Source organism: Heterodontus francisci, chromosome 33, assembly GCF_036365525.1.
Source record: "Heterodontus francisci isolate sHetFra1 chromosome 33, sHetFra1.hap1, whole genome shotgun sequence".
NCBI lineage: Eukaryota > Metazoa > Chordata > Chondrichthyes > Heterodontiformes > Heterodontidae > Heterodontus > Heterodontus francisci.
This window is the reverse complement of record NC_090403.1, coordinates 39,654,724-39,672,187: the sequence shown is the minus strand read 5'-3', so window position 1 is coordinate 39,672,187 and position 17,464 is coordinate 39,654,724. Positions and strand designations below refer to the sequence as shown.

The 17,464-nt window shown below is 40.5% G+C and overlaps 1 protein-coding gene across 4 annotated transcripts in view; it reads left to right on the top strand.

The window, feature by feature from the left end:
- The window catches only part of LOC137348117 (abl interactor 1-like), a 51,779-nt gene extending 34,599 nt beyond the window's left edge, over positions 1-17,180 (top strand). For 2 of the 4 annotated variants that reach the window (XM_068013347.1, XM_068013345.1), the window contains 5 exons: positions 1,525-1,629; positions 1,730-1,848; positions 4,030-4,167; positions 12,761-12,892; positions 13,751-17,180. In XM_068013347.1, the coding sequence (XP_067869448.1) occupies positions 1,525-1,629; positions 1,730-1,848; positions 4,030-4,167; positions 12,761-12,892; positions 13,751-13,914 (658 nt within the window). In that variant the 3' untranslated portion in view covers positions 13,915-17,180. Of the gene's footprint in view, positions 1-1,524; positions 1,630-1,726; positions 1,849-4,029; positions 4,168-12,760; positions 12,893-13,750 lie in introns of all 4 variants that reach the window. The other 2 variants (XM_068013346.1, XM_068013344.1) reach the window with 1 other exon arrangement.
- The last annotated feature ends 284 nt before the right edge of the window (positions 17,181-17,464 follow it).

Here is a 17,464-nt window from a genome sequence, read left to right as displayed (position 1 = left end):
AGAGACTTCAGTTAGGATAAATTGGCGAAGCTGGGGCTGTTCTCTTTAGAGAAGGGAAGGTTGAGAGGAGATTTGATAGAGGTGTTCAACATCATGAGGGGTTTGGACAGAGTAGATAGGGAGAAACTGTTCTCATTGGTGGAGGGGTCGAGAACCAGAGGACACTGATTGCGGGCAATTGGCAATAGAAGTGACAGCGACATGAGGTGCAACTTTTTACTCAGCGCGTGGTTAGGATCTGGAATGCACTGCCTGAGACTGTGGTGGAGGCAGGTTTGATTGTGGATTTCAAAAGGGAACTGGATAATGAACTGAAGAGAAAAAATTTGCAGGGTTACAGGGAAAAGGCAGGGGAATGGGACTGGCTGAGTAACTCTTACAGACCGCTGGCATGGACACAACGGACCTCCTTCTGTGTTGTAACCATTCTAAGATTCTATTGTCTTTCCTCCACTGTTGTTCTGCCTGATTTTGGGCTGCGTAGTGGAGGAAAAGCCAGCCCAAATTATTTTAAATAATGACATAAATACAAAACAGAAACATGACAAAAATACTGCACTAATAACCTTGGAGAAAAGGCAGAGGAGGGACTGGAAAAGCTGGGATTGTTCTCTTTAGAGCAGAGTAGGCGAAGGGGAGATTTGGTGTTCAAAATGATGAGGGGTTTTGATAGAGTAAATAAGGGAAAACTGTTTCCACTTGTGGTGAGTCGGAAACCATTGGACATAGATTTAAAATAATTGGCAAAAGAACCAGAGGGGAGATGAGGTTTTTTTTTAATGTAGTGAGATGGTATAATCTGGAATGCACTTTCTGAAAGGCAGGTGGAAGCAGATTCAGTTGTAACTTTCAAAAAGAAAGTGGATAAATGCTTGAAAAGGAAAAAAAATGCAGAGGTTTGAGACAGAGCTGGGGGGAGGGATTAATCACATAGCTCTTTAAAGAGCCAGCACAGGCATGATGGACCAAATGGTCTCCTTCTGTGCTGTTTCATGATTCGACAAGCAAACTTGTTCATAGAATTAAGACCCTCTTTTGATCAAATGTTGAAATACTGTTAACGACAAGTAAATTCCATTCTGTGTCATTAACTTTTAGATTGTGTGATCACCAAAGTGAGCAACAATACTTTAAGGGCTAGGAATTTTCTCACTCCAGGCAGCATCAAGAATCCTTCCCGGTCACGTATAACACTGCTACTCACAGTGTAAAACTCTAATGTGATTCAAAAAGATGTATTTGCCCTAAATCTTAGAGTTTCGAATTCCCAGTCATTCTGTGGGCCCTGAGAGTGAAGCCATGAATTTGATGTTGTCAGCCCGTGCCCACTATTAACTGATTTGAATCTTTGCAAACTCATAGGATCTAGCCAATTAGCATACAAAGAACATTCAGTCTAGACTGGAATTAAACTTTGATTCCTGAGGTGAAAGGTCAGACTCTGGCCCACTGCACCACTTCATTCTTAACCTCTTTTATAGCTCATGCTCACTATTAAAGAAACTTTGTTTTGACAATTTTCAGAAGAAGTGCTAAGGCAGCCAGACCTGTTCAGCCTCCTGTTGTCCCAAATGCATATAGCAGTCCTGTGACAAACTCTCCACCAGTAGATGGGCCTCAGATGTTTAGGTAAGTTTATCAAAAATACAATTGTGATATATTCATGCACTAAACAAAACATCACTGACTTCTCCTTGATGCTTTCCTTTTTATTGCTGTTTGGAAGCAGTGATACGGGTAGAAACAGGAACAGCTTTGGAGCTGGGAACATGGTGATGCCTGTGACTGTACCTGTGTCTATGCCGCCGCCACCACCACCACCACCACCTTCAGTGGCATTTGAACCAGGTCAGTGTTAGTATGTGTATGAACATTTGAATAGAATCCCAATGAAAACAATGGAAGGGCATGCATTGGACTGTAATAATGTGACCTGTTCTGCAATTTGGAATTCAGGTTGCAAATCACAATCTGGCACTGTTTCACCTTGGAGGAATGTTTGGGACCCTGGACAGAGGGAAAAAAGGAGTTAAAAGGGAAGATGTTACATCTCCTGTACTTGCACAGGAAGGTGCTGTGAGAAGGGGAGGGTTGTTGGGGGCGATTGAAGAGTGCACTAGGCTGTTGTGGAGGGAACGGCTCCTTTGGAATGCTGAAAGGAGGGGAGGGAAAGATGTGTTTGATGTTGGCATCACACTGGAGGAGGATACTGGTGGTTGGAAACTGTGGAAACTGAGGGCAAGGGAAACACAATTATGATTTTGAAAAGGAAGGGAAGTGGTGAGGGCAGAAATGTGGGAAATGGAATGGAAACTGTTGCAGACACTGTCAACCATGGTTGAGGGGAATTCTCAATTGAGGAAAAAGGAAGACATATCAGAATTACTGGTATGGAAGGTGGCATCATCAGAACAGATGCAACGTAGATGGAGAAACTGGGAGCATGAAATAGAGTCCTTACAGGAAGAGGGGTGGGAGAAAGTGTAGTCAAGGTAGCTGTGGGAGTCAATGGGCTTATAATGAATATTGGTTGATAGACTATACCATAAATGGAGATAAATAAGTTGAGGAAGGGAAGGGTTGAGTCAGAGATGGACCTTGTGAAGGCAATAGAAAGGTGAAATTGGAAGCAAAGTTGATTAAATATTCCAGTTCGGGATGAGAGAAGGAAATGGCACTGATACAGTCAGCAATGTACTGGAAAAAGAAGTGAGGAAGGGAAGAGTAGCACTGGAACAAAGAATCTTCCACATCTCCCATGAAAAGACTGACATAACTATGATCCATATGGGTTCCCACAGCAACACGTTTTATCTGGAGTAAGTGAGGGAGTCAAAGGAGAAGTTCAATATGAAAGCAAGTTCATCTAGGCAGAGGAGGGTGGTGGTGGTTGGGGACTGGTTGGGGGCTCTGTTCAAGGGAAAAGTGGAGAGCCCTCACACCATCCTGGTGGATGAAGGAGGTGTAGAGATATTGGACGTCCATGGTGAAAAGGAGATGGTTAGGGCCAAGAAACTGGAAACTGTTAAAGTGGTGGATGTATGTTGGAAGAGACTGGACAATTAAGGAGAGAATAAAATAAAGTTGAGATAGGAAGATATCAGTTCTATAGGGAAAGAATAGGCTGAAATGATCGGCCTACCATGTTAGTCCTATTTGTGGACCTTGAGAAGGAGATAGAAGTGGGCTGTGGGGTTTGGGGTTTCGGAGGCAGTGGAGGCAAGATCTCCAGAGGAGAAGAGGTCAGTGACAGTCTGGGAAATGGTGGTGGAGTGGTCATGGTCCAGGGGGAGATAGGAGGAGGAGGCAGAGTAAATACCCTGTGCCAGAATGGTGAGGTCCGAAGTTCTCAATTGTGCCCCAGAATTCGTTGCAATTGAACCGGCATGGCGTAACAGCCCACTGGTGAAGAATGGAGAAAAATTGAGCCGCTGCTAGAGTGCCAACTTTCCTCAAGTAAGTGGGTCTGAGGGTCAGGTTGGGGATGGGGAGCGTGTGGAAAATGAACTGCAAAAACAAACACAATCGAGCAAAGCTTCCCATGTGCGTTGTCCAATTAGAAGTCTTGTATCCTGAAATTATACTGTGGGATATTATCATACAAATGCTTTATGTGCCTGTTTGAAACTTCTGTGTTTGCTAATTTTGAATTTAATCTGCTCAAAATAAATGATGTAGTGGGGTAATTTTAACTTTTGGCAATAGTACTAAACAGCCAATGGAGAGGAAAATCGGGAAAGGTGTAACTGATCTGATATCAACCATTTTATACTATCGGAAAATATTAAAAGTACTGCAAAAATAGTGCAGAGAGGATTTTCAGACTAACATGCTTTGTATTTGAATGCTACGATATCTCTTAACATAAAGCCAGGATTCTTGTGTTTAAGATTTGGGTCTCGATATAGTATTGTGACTTAAGTATATTAGGTCTCAATGGAAAATGTTTCTGTTCAGTAAAATAAAAATGAATTCATCCAGTCACCACTCATTGAGATTAACTGTACTTATTGTGTGTACACTTTGCAGAAGGAAATAGACTCCCAGACTCACCACCACCGCCTCCAATGCTACTGCCTCCACCTGCTCCTCCTCCTCCTCCTGATGTTTCCAATGAGGTCTGTCTCCCTCCTCCTCCTCCATTAATGCTTGACCCCCTTTCATCAGGTGAGAGTTAAGCTGGTTTACTTTTGTATTCACTGGATTTAATAAAAGTCGCAAATGTGACATTTTTAAAACTTTTGTTCATTGGAATTTCCATTCAGCTTCCAGTTTTTTACTTTTCTGGTAAAATGTAGTTGGAAATTTCTGACAGTTCAGTTAGAATTTTGAAAGCTCAGTAACATATTTTTGAGACGTAGAGAAATGTTGCTTTACTTAAAAATAAAATCAATTGATGCACGCAATTGAATTCCACTGGGGCGTCTGTGTGTTTCTCCATCTCCGTGATATACGGCTTAGATTTTCACCTTGTTGCCGCCTGTTATAGAAACCACAATATTTTCATGTCCATTGACTTCATATGGAATCAGGCTGTTTGTACAATGGGTACTGATCCACAACGGCAGTTTTACATCCGGGCGGCAAGTTCAAAATCTACCCCATGGTCTCTGTAGATTAGACAAGTTGTGTAACATTTAACACCTCGATTACTAAATGATCATTCACATTACTTCCAAAGGTGGTCTAGGGAAAGCCATTCTTTTTAAGCGAAAGTTAGTTTGTACTTCTGTCTGATTTCTTCCACCTACACTATCTGCAGGACAGGAAAGGCAATTGGCAAGAAATCAGCTCTTGATTTCTGTGACCAATAGTTAATGATAGATAAAGGGAACCATGGTGATTCATTCCTGGTCTTCTCTCCCCCTATGGAGAGAAGCAGCTGCCACCATCTGTTGCATCCATAATAGAGTACAGTGTGTCCATTGACACCACTGTGTCAGCCAGTGAGATGGTGGTGGGGCAGCACTTGCAGCAGGACTCAAAGCAAACAGCCTAATTACTCAGCAAAGTCTATTTACTCAGCAAACAGTGTCTATAGAGTAACCAAGTTTCGGCGGAACTCACCAAGCAGAAGCACCGAGAGCTACAACTTGCAAGTTTATGGCATAGCACATTAGAATACCAACTCGGAGGCACCTCTGTGCGACCCATACAAAAGCAGAATGAAAACATGGATATCAAGATGGGTGGGATGAAACCAGTAAATGAACACTCTGTTAGCTTGTTAAGAGAATATTGCATTGAATGGGACCAACATAGTGTGCTAGAAAGCCAGCTGAAAACACTGTTATTCTGTCAATGGAGAGCGGTGGACTTATTTCCTCTCCTTCTTGATCTTTAATGCAGCTAGCTCTGCTTCAGGCTGTCAATACCATTTTATGTGGCCGGGCCCTCGGCATGGCCATAGTGTAACATCTTCTGCAAGCCTCAGATGCAGGCACTCTGCAAGCTCTCCTGCTTTCCTGCAACCGCTTGTAAATGGGGTGTCACTATCCTCTCCACTCTCAAGTAAGATTCCTTCGTCTATGTGAATTTTAGAATTCCGCTTTGTGCAATTTAATCTTATTCATTTGTGCTAATGACTTACAAAAGCTTCTATGTATCTCTACCACTTCCTTAGACTGCTCCCCAGCACCTACCCTTCCCCCTTTATTGCAGTTTATTCCACAGATCCCCCTGACTGGCTTTGTTGCCCGCTTTCAGGAGAGCAGTAAGTTTCTACCTTCTGCACTTGCATGCTTGTACATATGGATATACTGGGTTTTATTTGATTCTCATATCTTTTTAAGTTGTAGAAATAATTTTTATCAATGTCATAAAAATATTTTTTTTGGTAACAGTGCTAGGTTTTTATATTTAATTAGCAGTGTGTGAATCAACTAGTTGAAAGGTCACCATCCCTGGACCCATTAGTGATTAGGTTGAGACTGTAAAAAAACTCAATTCTTTCAACCAGCTGAGAAAGAAGAATTATTTAGCTGCTCAGTCTGAGTTGAATTCACACCCAATTCCTAGAGGTAAAAGGCCTGTGTGATCAGCGTTGTCTCCTAAAATGATACCTTTTAAATTAGGATGATTTGTTGTTCCTGAAGGAGACGCATCTTGAACGGTGTTTTGATTTGTTTTTATTATAATACTTCATAAATTATGGACTCACATTCCTGCATATTTGCTGAGTACAATACTACTGGGAATAAAACACCAAAAGTAAAACAATTCTTGTGCTATGCTTTAATATTTAGATGGAGATACAACAGAGCTGTACAAATTAATTTACTTAAATACATTAGATTCACATTGTGCTGTTATGGACAGATAGTAAGGGGTGTGGGTGGTTCCCACTGTTTACCTCCCAACTGACCACGGTTGTATTTTGTTTAAAATGATGAGTTAGCCCTTAAGTGCTTTACTTGCCAAGTAAACAGATAGTGAAAGATTTTATTTCAGTTCTTTACTGCAGCATAGAATTTTTTTTATTATAATACTCAAAGGTATAGAATTAGCAACAGAGCTTTTTCTTGTTGAGGCTGAATCTTTCCCCAGCTCCTTGCCTGGACTGCCTTCTGTGATGATAAAAACAGCAAGTGCTGGAAACACTCAGCAGGTCCGGCAGCATCCGTGGAGAGAGAGAGAAGCAGAACCAATGCTTCAGGTCTGTGACCTTTCATCAGAACCTTCTGTGAGGTTGCTGCGATCTCTCTCTCTCTAGAAGATTACCTTTTAAGGTCATAATTCATCATATTAGCATTTCTGGTACCTGACACATGCCCCTCTCCCCTGGGGTGACCACACAATGGACCAGATGTGGAATCCATAGCCATCCATTGATGTCTGAAACATAGAAAACATAGAAAAATAGGAGCAGGAGTAGGCCATTCGGCCCCTCGAGCCTGCACCGCCATTTAACATGATCATGGCTGATCATCCAAACACAGTACCCTGTTCCCACTTTCTCTCCGTATCCCTTGATCCCTTTAGCCCTAAAAACTATATCTAACTCTTTCTTGAATATATTTAATGATTTGGCCTCAATTGCTTTCTGTGGTAGAGAAATCCACAGGTACACCACTTTCTGGGTGAAGAAATCCCTCCTCATCTCAGTCCTAAATGGCTTATTCCTTATCCTTAGACTGTGACCCCTGATCCTGGACTCCCCTGCCATTGGGAACATCCTTCCTGCATCTAGTCTGTCCAGTCCTGTTAGAATATTGTAGGTTTCTATGAGATGTGTAATGAGGTAGGATTAATAAGAGATCTCGTAGTTAAGGATCCTTTAGGGGGAAGCGATCATAACATGGTAGAATTTCAAATTCAGTTTGAGGGTGAGCAACTCGGGTTTCAAACCAGTGTCTTCAACTTAAACAAGGGCAATTACAAAGGTATGAAGAAAGAGTTGTCGAAAGCGAGCTGGGACGATAGACTACAGGGGAAGTCAGTAGATGAGCAGTGGTAGACTTTTAAGCATATATTTCATAACACATTTATTCCAATCAGAAGGAAGGACTCGAAGAGAATGATGAACCACCCGTGGATAACAAAGGAAGTTAAGGAGAGTATCAAATCAAAAACAAAGGCGTACAATGCGGCATAAATGAGTGGTAGGCCAGAGGATTGGGAATTTTTTTAGAAACCGGCAGCAGATGATTAAAAAACTAATAAAGAGGGAGAAAATTGATTATGAGAGTAAATTGGCAAGAAATATAAAAACAAACAGTAAAAGCTTCTATGGGTATATTAAAAGGAAGAGAGTAGCTAAAGTAAGAGGATGAAACTGGGGAATTAATAACAGGGAACAGGGTAATGGCAGATAATTTAAACCAATATTTTGCATTGGTCTTCATGGTGGAGGACACTATAAACATCTCAACAGTAATAGATGAACAAGGTGTAAATGGGAGGGAGGAACTTGTGACAATCTCAATCACGAGGGAAAAGGTGCTGGACAAACTGATGGAACCAAAGGCAGATAAGTCGCCAGGACCTGATGGCCTACATCCAAGGGTTTTAAAAGAAGTGGCTGCAGAGATAGTGGAGGCATTGGTCATAATATACCAAAACTCTCTGGACTCTGGTAGGGTACCAGCAGATTGGAAAACCGCTAATGTGACGCCCCTATTCAAGAAAGGAGGGAGACAGAAAGCAGGAAACTACAGACCATTTAGCTTAAAATCAGTCATTGGGAAAATGCTAGAGTCCATTATTAAGGAAGAAATAGCAGGACATTTAGAAAAAACATAATGCAATCAAACAGAGTCAACATGGTTTTATGAAAGGGAAATCATGTTTTGACAAATTTGTTCAAGTTCTTTGAGGATATAACAAGCAGAGTGGATAAAGGGGAACCAGTAGATGTAGCGTATTTGGATTTTCAGCAGGTGTTTGATAAGGTGCCACATAAAAGGTTATTGCACAAAATAAGAGCTCAGGGTATTGGGGGTAATGTGTTGGCATGGATTGAAGATTGGCTAACACACAAAAAGCAGAGAGTCGGGATCAATGGGTCTTTTTCAGGTTGGAAAACCATAACTAGTGGGGTGCCACAACGATTGGTCCTAGGGTCTCAACTATTTACTATCTATATCAATGACATGGAGAAAGGGGCAGAGTATAGTGTATCCAAATTTGCTGATGATACAAAAATAGGTGGGAAGGCATGTTATGATGAGGACACAAAGAATCTGCAAAGGGATATATATAGGTTGTGAGTGGGCAAAAACTTGGCAGATGGTGTTCAATGTGGGAAAGTGTGAGGTAATCCACTTTGGTAGGAAGAATAAAAAGGCAGATTATTATTTAGATGGAGAAAGACTACAAAATACTGTAGTACGGAATAATCTGGGTGTTCTTGTGCATGAAACACAAAAAGTTAGCATGCAGGTGCAGCAAGTAATTAGGAAGGCAAATGGAATTTTGGCATTTATTGCTAGGGGGCTAGCGTTCAGAAATAGGGAAATCTTGTTACAACTGTATAGGGTGTTGGTGAGGCCACACCTGGAGTACTGTGTACAGTTTTGGTCCCCGTATTTAAAGAAGGATATACTAGCATTGGAGGCAGTTCAGAAAAGGTTCACTGGGCTGATTCATGGGATGAAAGGGTTGTCTTATCAAGAACGGCTAAACAGGTTAGGCCTTTATTCATTGGAGTTTAGAAGAATGAGAGGTGATCTTATAGAAACATGTCAGATTTTAAGGGAGTTTGACAGGGTAGATGTTGAGAAGATGTTTCCACTAGTCGGGGAATCTTGAACTCGGAGACATAGTTACAGAATAAGGGGGCACACGTCTAAAACTGAGATGCAAAGGAATTTCTTCTCTCAAAGGGTGGTGAATCTCTGGAATTCTCTGCCTCAGAGAGTTGTGGAGGCTAGGTCACTAAATGTATTTAAGGAAGAGGTAGATAGATTTTTGAAATCTCGGGGAGTCGAGGGTTAGGCGGTGCAGGCCCGAAAGAGGAGTTGAGGCCTGAGATAGATCAGTCATAATCTTATTGAATGGCAGGGCAGGCTTGAGGGGCTGAATGGCCTACTCCTGCTCCTATTTCTTATTTCTTATGTTCTTATGAAGATCCCCTCCTATTCTTCTAAACTCTCGTGAATACAAGCCTAATCGACCCAATCTCTCTTCATACGTCAGTCCTGCCATCCCAGGAATCAGTCTGGTGAACCTTCGCTGCACTTCCTCCAAAGCAAGAACATCCTTCCACAGATAAGGAGACCAAAACTGCACACAATACTCCAGATGTGGTCTCACCAAGGCCTTGTATAATTGCAACAAGACATCTTTGCTCTTGTACTCAAATCCTCTCACATTGAAGGTTAACATACCATTTGCCTTCTTAACTGCTTGCTGCACCTGCATGCTTACTTTCAGCGACTGGTGCACAAGGACACACAGGTCTCGCTGCACCTCCCCCTTTCCCAATCTGTTGCCATTCAGATATTAATCTGCCTTTCTGTTTTTGCCACCAAAGTGGATAACCTCACATTTATCCACATTATACTGCATCTGCCATGTATTTGCCCACTTACTCAACCTGTCCAAATCACATTGGAGCTTCTATGCATTCTCCTCACAGCTCACACTCCCACCCAGCTTTGTGTCGTCTGCAAACTTGGATATATTACATTTAATTCCCTCATCTATATCATTAATATATATTGTGAATAGCTGGGGTCCACTACTGATCCCTGCGGTACCTCACTAGTCACTGCCTGCAACTCGGAAAAAGACCCGTTTATTCCTACTCTTTGTTTCCTGTCTGCCAACCAGTTCTCTATCCATGTCAATATAATCTTGTTATGATGTGGCTACTTCACATTAAATCCTGGCTCGTGAATAAAATTAAAACCCCACCCGGGCCGACCTGACCACAGCCAATCCAAACCTGAGCCCTCTAATTTTTTTTTTGCGCCTGACCCGACCCAAATCTCCTTCATCTGTTCCAGCAGCAGGCTATTCCTGCAGTACATGTAGTCGGGTTCAGGTCGGGTAGCCAGGCTTTACTTCACACCTTCTTTGTTTCGGAAGAACCCATTCAATTCAGAAATGTCTCTTGATTGTTTCAGGATGGGTGTAATTGACACCGCTTAGTCTGGAATGTATCCTTTTATCCTTTCAGGACAGTAAGACAGTTTCAATACACAGGCTGACATCATCAGACCTTCGGTGGTCATCTTGCAGCACATTGAAATAGACTTTTCCTTTAAAAAAGTGGGCAAAGTCCACATTTAATGAAGTTTGTATCTTAAAAGTAGGAATATATGTCTTTACCGGACATGACAGTGCTAACAGCAAATGTAAAATTTGGCCTATTGTAATTCAGCTGTATTTTAAAACCACATTTTTTTTTGTTAGCATTGTAAAATTCTTTAATGTTACATTTCTCTACTTCAAGTTGCATATGAACTGGCAACAAAACTGTATTGTATTAAAGGCCTAGCCACATCAATTAGTAACTGTATAAGAGTAATCGTGGGACTTTTCCCCTCCAAGCCACACACCATCTTGACTTGGAACTAAATCACCATTCCTTCACTGAGGCTGGATCAAAAACCTGGAACTCCCTTCCCAACAGCACTGTGGGTGTACCTACACCACATGGACTGCAGGGATTCAAGAAGATGGCTCACCAACATCTTCTCAAGGGCAATTAGGAATGTGCAACTAATGTTGGACTTGCCAGCAACGCTCACATCTCATGAATGAATAAAAAAAACCTTGCTAGCTTCCAGTAACCAGCCTTCGCAGGCTCCGAGTCAGCGCAGAAGCTTTTGAAAAGCTGTGCCATCTGCTGTAAGGACATCTGACATCAACCTCCACAGTCGGAATGGGTCTACCAGTGACAGTGCAGGGTAGCCTGGGAAAAATGGGCACACCTAACTTGCGAGATTCGGCTTATAGCAATCACCCTTCCATTTCCCACTCCCCATCCTTGGAAGCAGTAATAGCTCTCATATAGAATGTGCAAGGGCTTCATTACTTGTGTGTGGCACATGCAAGCATGAGGACATTGCTCTGTAGGTCTCCTTTTCTGAGACTTCGGTAGAAATTCCAACCAGTGTTAAGGCCGACATTGAAACTGGGTGTTGAAGACTGGCAATATTATTACTTTTTGGGGAAGAGGCTCTTAAAGATATATTACCTTACGGGCGGCACAGTGGCGCAGTGGTTAGCACCGCAGCCTCACAGCTCCAGCGACCCGGGTTCAATTCTGGGTACTGCCTGTGTGGAGTTTGCAAGTTCTCCCTGTGTCTGCGTGGGTTTTCGCCGGGTGCTCCAGTTTCCTCCCACCTCCAAAGACTTGCAGGTTGATAGGTAAATTGGCCATTAAAAATTGCCCCTAGTGTAGGTAGGTGGTAGGAGAATGGTGGGGATGTGGTAGAGAATATGGGATTAATGTAGGATTAGTATAAATGGGTGGTTGTTGGTCAGCACAGACTTGGTGGGCCGAAGGGCCTGTTTCAGTGCTGTATCTCTAAATAAAATAACATTTTTAAAAAACAGCCATTTTTTGGTAAACGTTGGTTTCTTTCTCAAATGTTTTCATGCCTGAAGAGGAAGGAGTAAAAAGAAGGCATTCCGGAAGATCAGCTGGCACTGATGCTGGACAGGCTGCACCTGCCATCATCTGTATCTACAGGCCCTGGCACACCTGCCTATGTTGTCTCCGCAGGCTCTGAGCATAGGCAGTTGCAGAGCTTTTGGCCAACTGCACAGATTTGCTCTTCATTCCTCATGAGCATTAAAAAAAATATATAATTGTACTGTTGGATTATATATTGCTGATTAGTTATACTATAAATCCTAGGAATGCATTTGACTATTTTGAAATGATATTTGTATTATGTTACTGAGTTACCACTATGGATGTCTAAAATGATGCAAATAGGAGAGTGAAGAGGATGGGGTAATTTAACCTTTGGGTGTATGTAAAATGGGCAATATTGAACTAGTTGCCCATTATACACCACGTAAATGGAAAGGAAAATTGGGCAGTCCATAATGGCTGACTGATTCAATATCATCCAGTCTACAGTATCACTTAAACTTAAAATTGCCCCTCGATGTAACTAAAAGCATAGGGGTACAATTCTGAAGCTGAGGCTTAGAACCTATGGAACTATAGACTTGCTTGCATAATAGTCTGTGTTGTTCTGTATGGTTTGGTTTAATTGTTGTGATACTTATCTTTTGTGATGCTTATGCTTTTCATCAGTTGTTCCACAGTTCTGATTTTAAGCTTATTCTGCTCTTTCAGTGATTGACTGTCCACCTCCACCTCCTCCTCCTGACTATATGCTTGATCTTGATGAATTATCTCCACCGCCACCGCCTCCTATAGACTACTTAGATGACCTTCAATGGATACCAGCCAACTACATTGAGAAAGGTACTGGTAAGACTTTAGCTGTTAGCTTTTATGGAATTCATTTCTTTTTTTCCTGAACATTGGCACTATGTTATAGGAGTTGTACCAACTGCATGACTTTGAAAAATAAAATGATTTTGTTGTTGACTTGTAATGTAGATCATCACTTTGTGCAACTGACTTCAATTTTAGTTGTATAGCACTTTCAGCTCATATTACTGCTAATAAGGATGAGATAAAATGCTTTAAAAGGTATTGGTTTGAGAGGCACAATCGAATAAATGGAATTTTACAACTGAAAGCAGGCCCATAAAATACGTTTTTGAACTGGTTCAGTAATGTGACAAATTGCTTCACTGGGCTCTCATCCTCAACCCTGTAGCTCTTTTTCTCTCAGCTTACTTTCTGTCTTCTTTTCTATTTATTTGTTCTTCCTCTCTTCATATCCCTTTTCACCTTCTATTCTTCATTGGTATTCATCAAAAATGTACATCAATTTAAAATCTTTTCAGAAAATATCTTCCATTTTGGTTTATGTTTTCCCATTTGTTATGCCACACTTCATTACTTTCTTTTTCTGAATCGGCTTTATAAGTTTAAATTTGGTCTTAAAACCTATCTTCAACTGTCTTGCATACCTGGTTGACCTGCATCATGTGCCAATAACATACCTGTCTCTGGTGCAGAGCAGCCCATTATGAAGGGAATGCAGATCTGTTTCAGGCAAGAAATTACAAAGGCATAGTGATACCTGTATTAGTGGTTCCTATAAAGATGTTCCTGCTCAGACACTTCTGCTTCACGCTACATTTGGTCAGTATTGCAGTATCTGTACTTCATATCAGTCAATGCTTAGATCTGTGTGCTCTTCCCCCTTAGCTGTTGCACTGTACACTTACGATAAAAGAAATGACGACGATTTGACTTTTCAAGAGGGAGAAGTCATCTATGTCATCACCAAGAATGAAAATGGATGGTATGAAGGCGTTATCAATGGAGCTACTGGCTACTTCCCTTCAAACTATGTACAGCTCCTGGATTAAGACAGCAGGATACACAAAAGACCTTACATGTTCACGGAACCACAAGCAATGGGTAAATTAGTCATGTAAAAAGTTCAAATGTTACATTTAAAAACAGTTTCGCTTTAGCAATAAACACCTCTGGAAGGGGCACTGATGTTCTTTTTATTCTGTGGGCACTGCTGGCGTTTCTCAAACCTTGAAACTGATTGAAAATAAAACTGATGTCACGAGAACTATCGAGGACATGAAAGAGCCATTTTACCCTTTGAAACTTGGCCGTCTGCTATCCCACGCTCATCCTTCTAGTATTCTAAACACAAGAGATATCACCTATGACTGGCCTACAGCAATTGCAAACCCTAACCCAATAGCAACTGAGAATAAATAGAATATTGGGGCGCATAGTCCTTATTCTTCCATGGATAAAGTTCCACAGAACTTGTGAAAAGCAAACAGGAACTGCCAGGGTGTAATCTCTCTTGTTAATTACATGTTTTTGAATTTAGATCTGAAAATATAAAACATAAAAGTGCTCAGTGACATGTAAAAATAAAATGCATTTGAGAAATAAATTTTTATATTTTTAAGAATAATTATTAAAAGCCTATAGAATTATGGCACAGGTCACCACACTGCAGAATCTTGTCTTCTTCTTTTCTTGCACCAAATTAGTTTCATAAAAGTCTACACCATAGTGATATTAGTAATAAATCCAGATTAAAAATTCCTCTTGGATTGCTCACCTTTCTGTAAATATGAAATCCCAGGAATATTAAAGAAATCTGAAAGAACTTGCATTTTTATAGTACCTTTCACAACCTCAGGATGTGCTTAACAGCCAATGAAGTTTTTTTTTTAAAAGTGCAGTCATTGTCGTAATGTAGGAAAACACAGCAGCAATCTGGGCATAGTAAGATCCATCAAACAGCAACGAGACAATGACTAGATAATCTGTTCTTGTGATGTTGGTTGAGGGGTAAATATATGCCAGGATACCAGGGAGAATTCCCCTACTCTGCTTCAAATTAGTGCCGGGGATCTTTTACATCCACCCAAGGCGGCAGATGGAGCCTCGGTTTAATGTCTCATTTAGAAGATGGCACTTCTGGCAGTCAGCACTCCTTCATTACTCCAATGGGAGTGTCAGTCTAGATTGTGTGCTCAAATGTCAGGAGTGCAACATGAACTTACAAACTTTTGAAATTCTAAATGTTATGGACCGAAATTCTTCTAGATTAGGCATACCTTTGAAGTATTGTGAATTAGTGCTGACCTGGCATTGTTATTATCAAAAGAAATGACACCACCATCAAAGTGCAACATCCTCAGTAACAAAATGAAAGTGTTGATTAATTTAAAAGAGTGGCAGACTCATGACAGCAAGTCTACAGTGTGTGACACATAAAGTTTACTGCACCTTAACAGTTGAAAAATTAAAATCTCCCTTAATTCTGATAAGGACAAACATTATAACCACAGAAAGAATTGTGCTCAAAAAGCCCTGATTGCATGTAGGTCAAAGCTTCTGCTCCTCCTGAGCACTGCTCAGTAAGAGGAAAGACTGTACGATAGCCTCAGAAAATCAAAGTACCAAATTACATAAAATCTCTAATGCAAAATAATATAAATTTGCCACCTAATCTTTGCATCCACTACGAATATTTTGCTAAATTTAAAACTTTTTAAAATACATCCTTTAGTAAATAATTAATAATTTTTAAAATTATAATGCAATTGCTGTCAATTATAACACATTGTTAGAGTTTGGTACAGTGTGAATGGCTAAATGCACACATAGAGCATGGTTGAGCTGCTCATGATGGTTTCTGACGAGCCCAAGAGTCTGGTTCTGGTGAGTCCAGTTTCTTCTTACTGTTGTAGCTGCTTGCTACAGAAGTAATGATGTCCATGATGACTTTTTGATTGAATTTCCAATACTTTATAAACTTGCGTGAGAAGGTGTTTTGTTTCTTTCAACTGGCAATTACTTCTCACAATTGTATGTTGTGCTGTTTCGCCCCTCCCTCCCACCCCAGCAGCTTTTGTACTTGCTGCTGGACCAGCTGTCTCTTGTTAAAGTATAAAGCACACCAATAGAGAAAGTTTAATGCTATTGCTAATAAGTAGATGACAATAGGGTAGTTTAGGTGGGCCGCATATAATCACACTACTATTCCCAGCTGGAATGGAGATGATTAAGTAATTCACCTGTTAATCAAGCCTGAAGACTGCACTGCGTAAATGAGCTGGTTTGATTTTCTGCACATAATTTGCCGCCCACCTGAACTACCCTACTGCAATTTTCTGGAGAAATAATGAATATGTATTATGTAACTCTCCTCCACTCTGCACTTTGCTGGCGAAAATCACCGTTCTTTCCTCTGGAGAAGTGACTGCAGTTTTGGTCATGAGTTCTGTTTGCTGTGTTTCGTAGCAACTCTTTTTAAATAGACTCTGTAGATTGTCTGCTGTAGTACACCGTTTAAACAAACTCTGTTTGCTTCGCAGTTTGCTGAGTAAATAGACTTTGTTTGAATTCCGCCATAAGAATGTCAGGTGTCAATAGACATTGTGGAGTTTCCCTCCAGTGCATTCTCCCATGCTATGATCTAAAGTATTTCTCCTTCCATGTTCCCTTTGAGTTTACTGACCTGCTGTTTTTATTCTCACTGTGCTACTGGTGAAAGATGTAAACAGAATTTAGCTCTTTTGTGCAGGACTGAAAAAAAGATTTAAGCCTAGAAATTAGTATTGGCATTATTTGTGAATAAACACATTACACTGCCTTATGAGATTCACTATTTTCACTTAAATGTTAACCTGTCTGCCTTAAATGGGTTAATGCCAAGATAGTGGATAATGGAATGTCATATGACCATGTGAAGTGTTTACCCGCTGATAAGTACCAATGGTAATTTCTAGGCTGCACTGTATAAAATGATTTTTTTGTATATTTGGTTAACACACCGAGTGCGGAAAGATTTTTTTCCCACTTTTATATAACACCTGCAAAAACAATTTTTGTACATGGAAGTAGAATTAGATCGATGGACTATTTTATATCTCAATCTTTAAATATTGTAATTATATGCTATTTCATTTCTGCTGCAGTAATATAGCAGTGCCCCTCAAAGGGGCATGGATTCTAACAAATAAAGGGCACAGCTCCTCTGATCAATCATTTCTTTTTTGAGCTAACAGATGTTTGGAACATTTCAAGTGTGTTAAAGAATCAGCTTTTAGGCTTTGAAATAAAATAAATTCTATGTCATTGTGCCAGGAAATTTTACAGTGTTTACCTTTTATTTACACAACATTCTCTCCAACATTTTAAAATTAATCATGAAACTGTTAACTTTTGATGATTTCAACAATAACTTGCAGTCATACAGTATTTTCAACATAAAACTTCACAAGGGACTTCACAGGAATGTAATCAGCTATTTCATGACTCAATATTTACTTCAGTTGCAAGCAGAAATGATGAAATGGAATTTATTATTCGACACATTCAGCTGTGCTTTCTTGTACTTTTACTCGTTTTAGGAAAATAATTTTAGTAAGATAT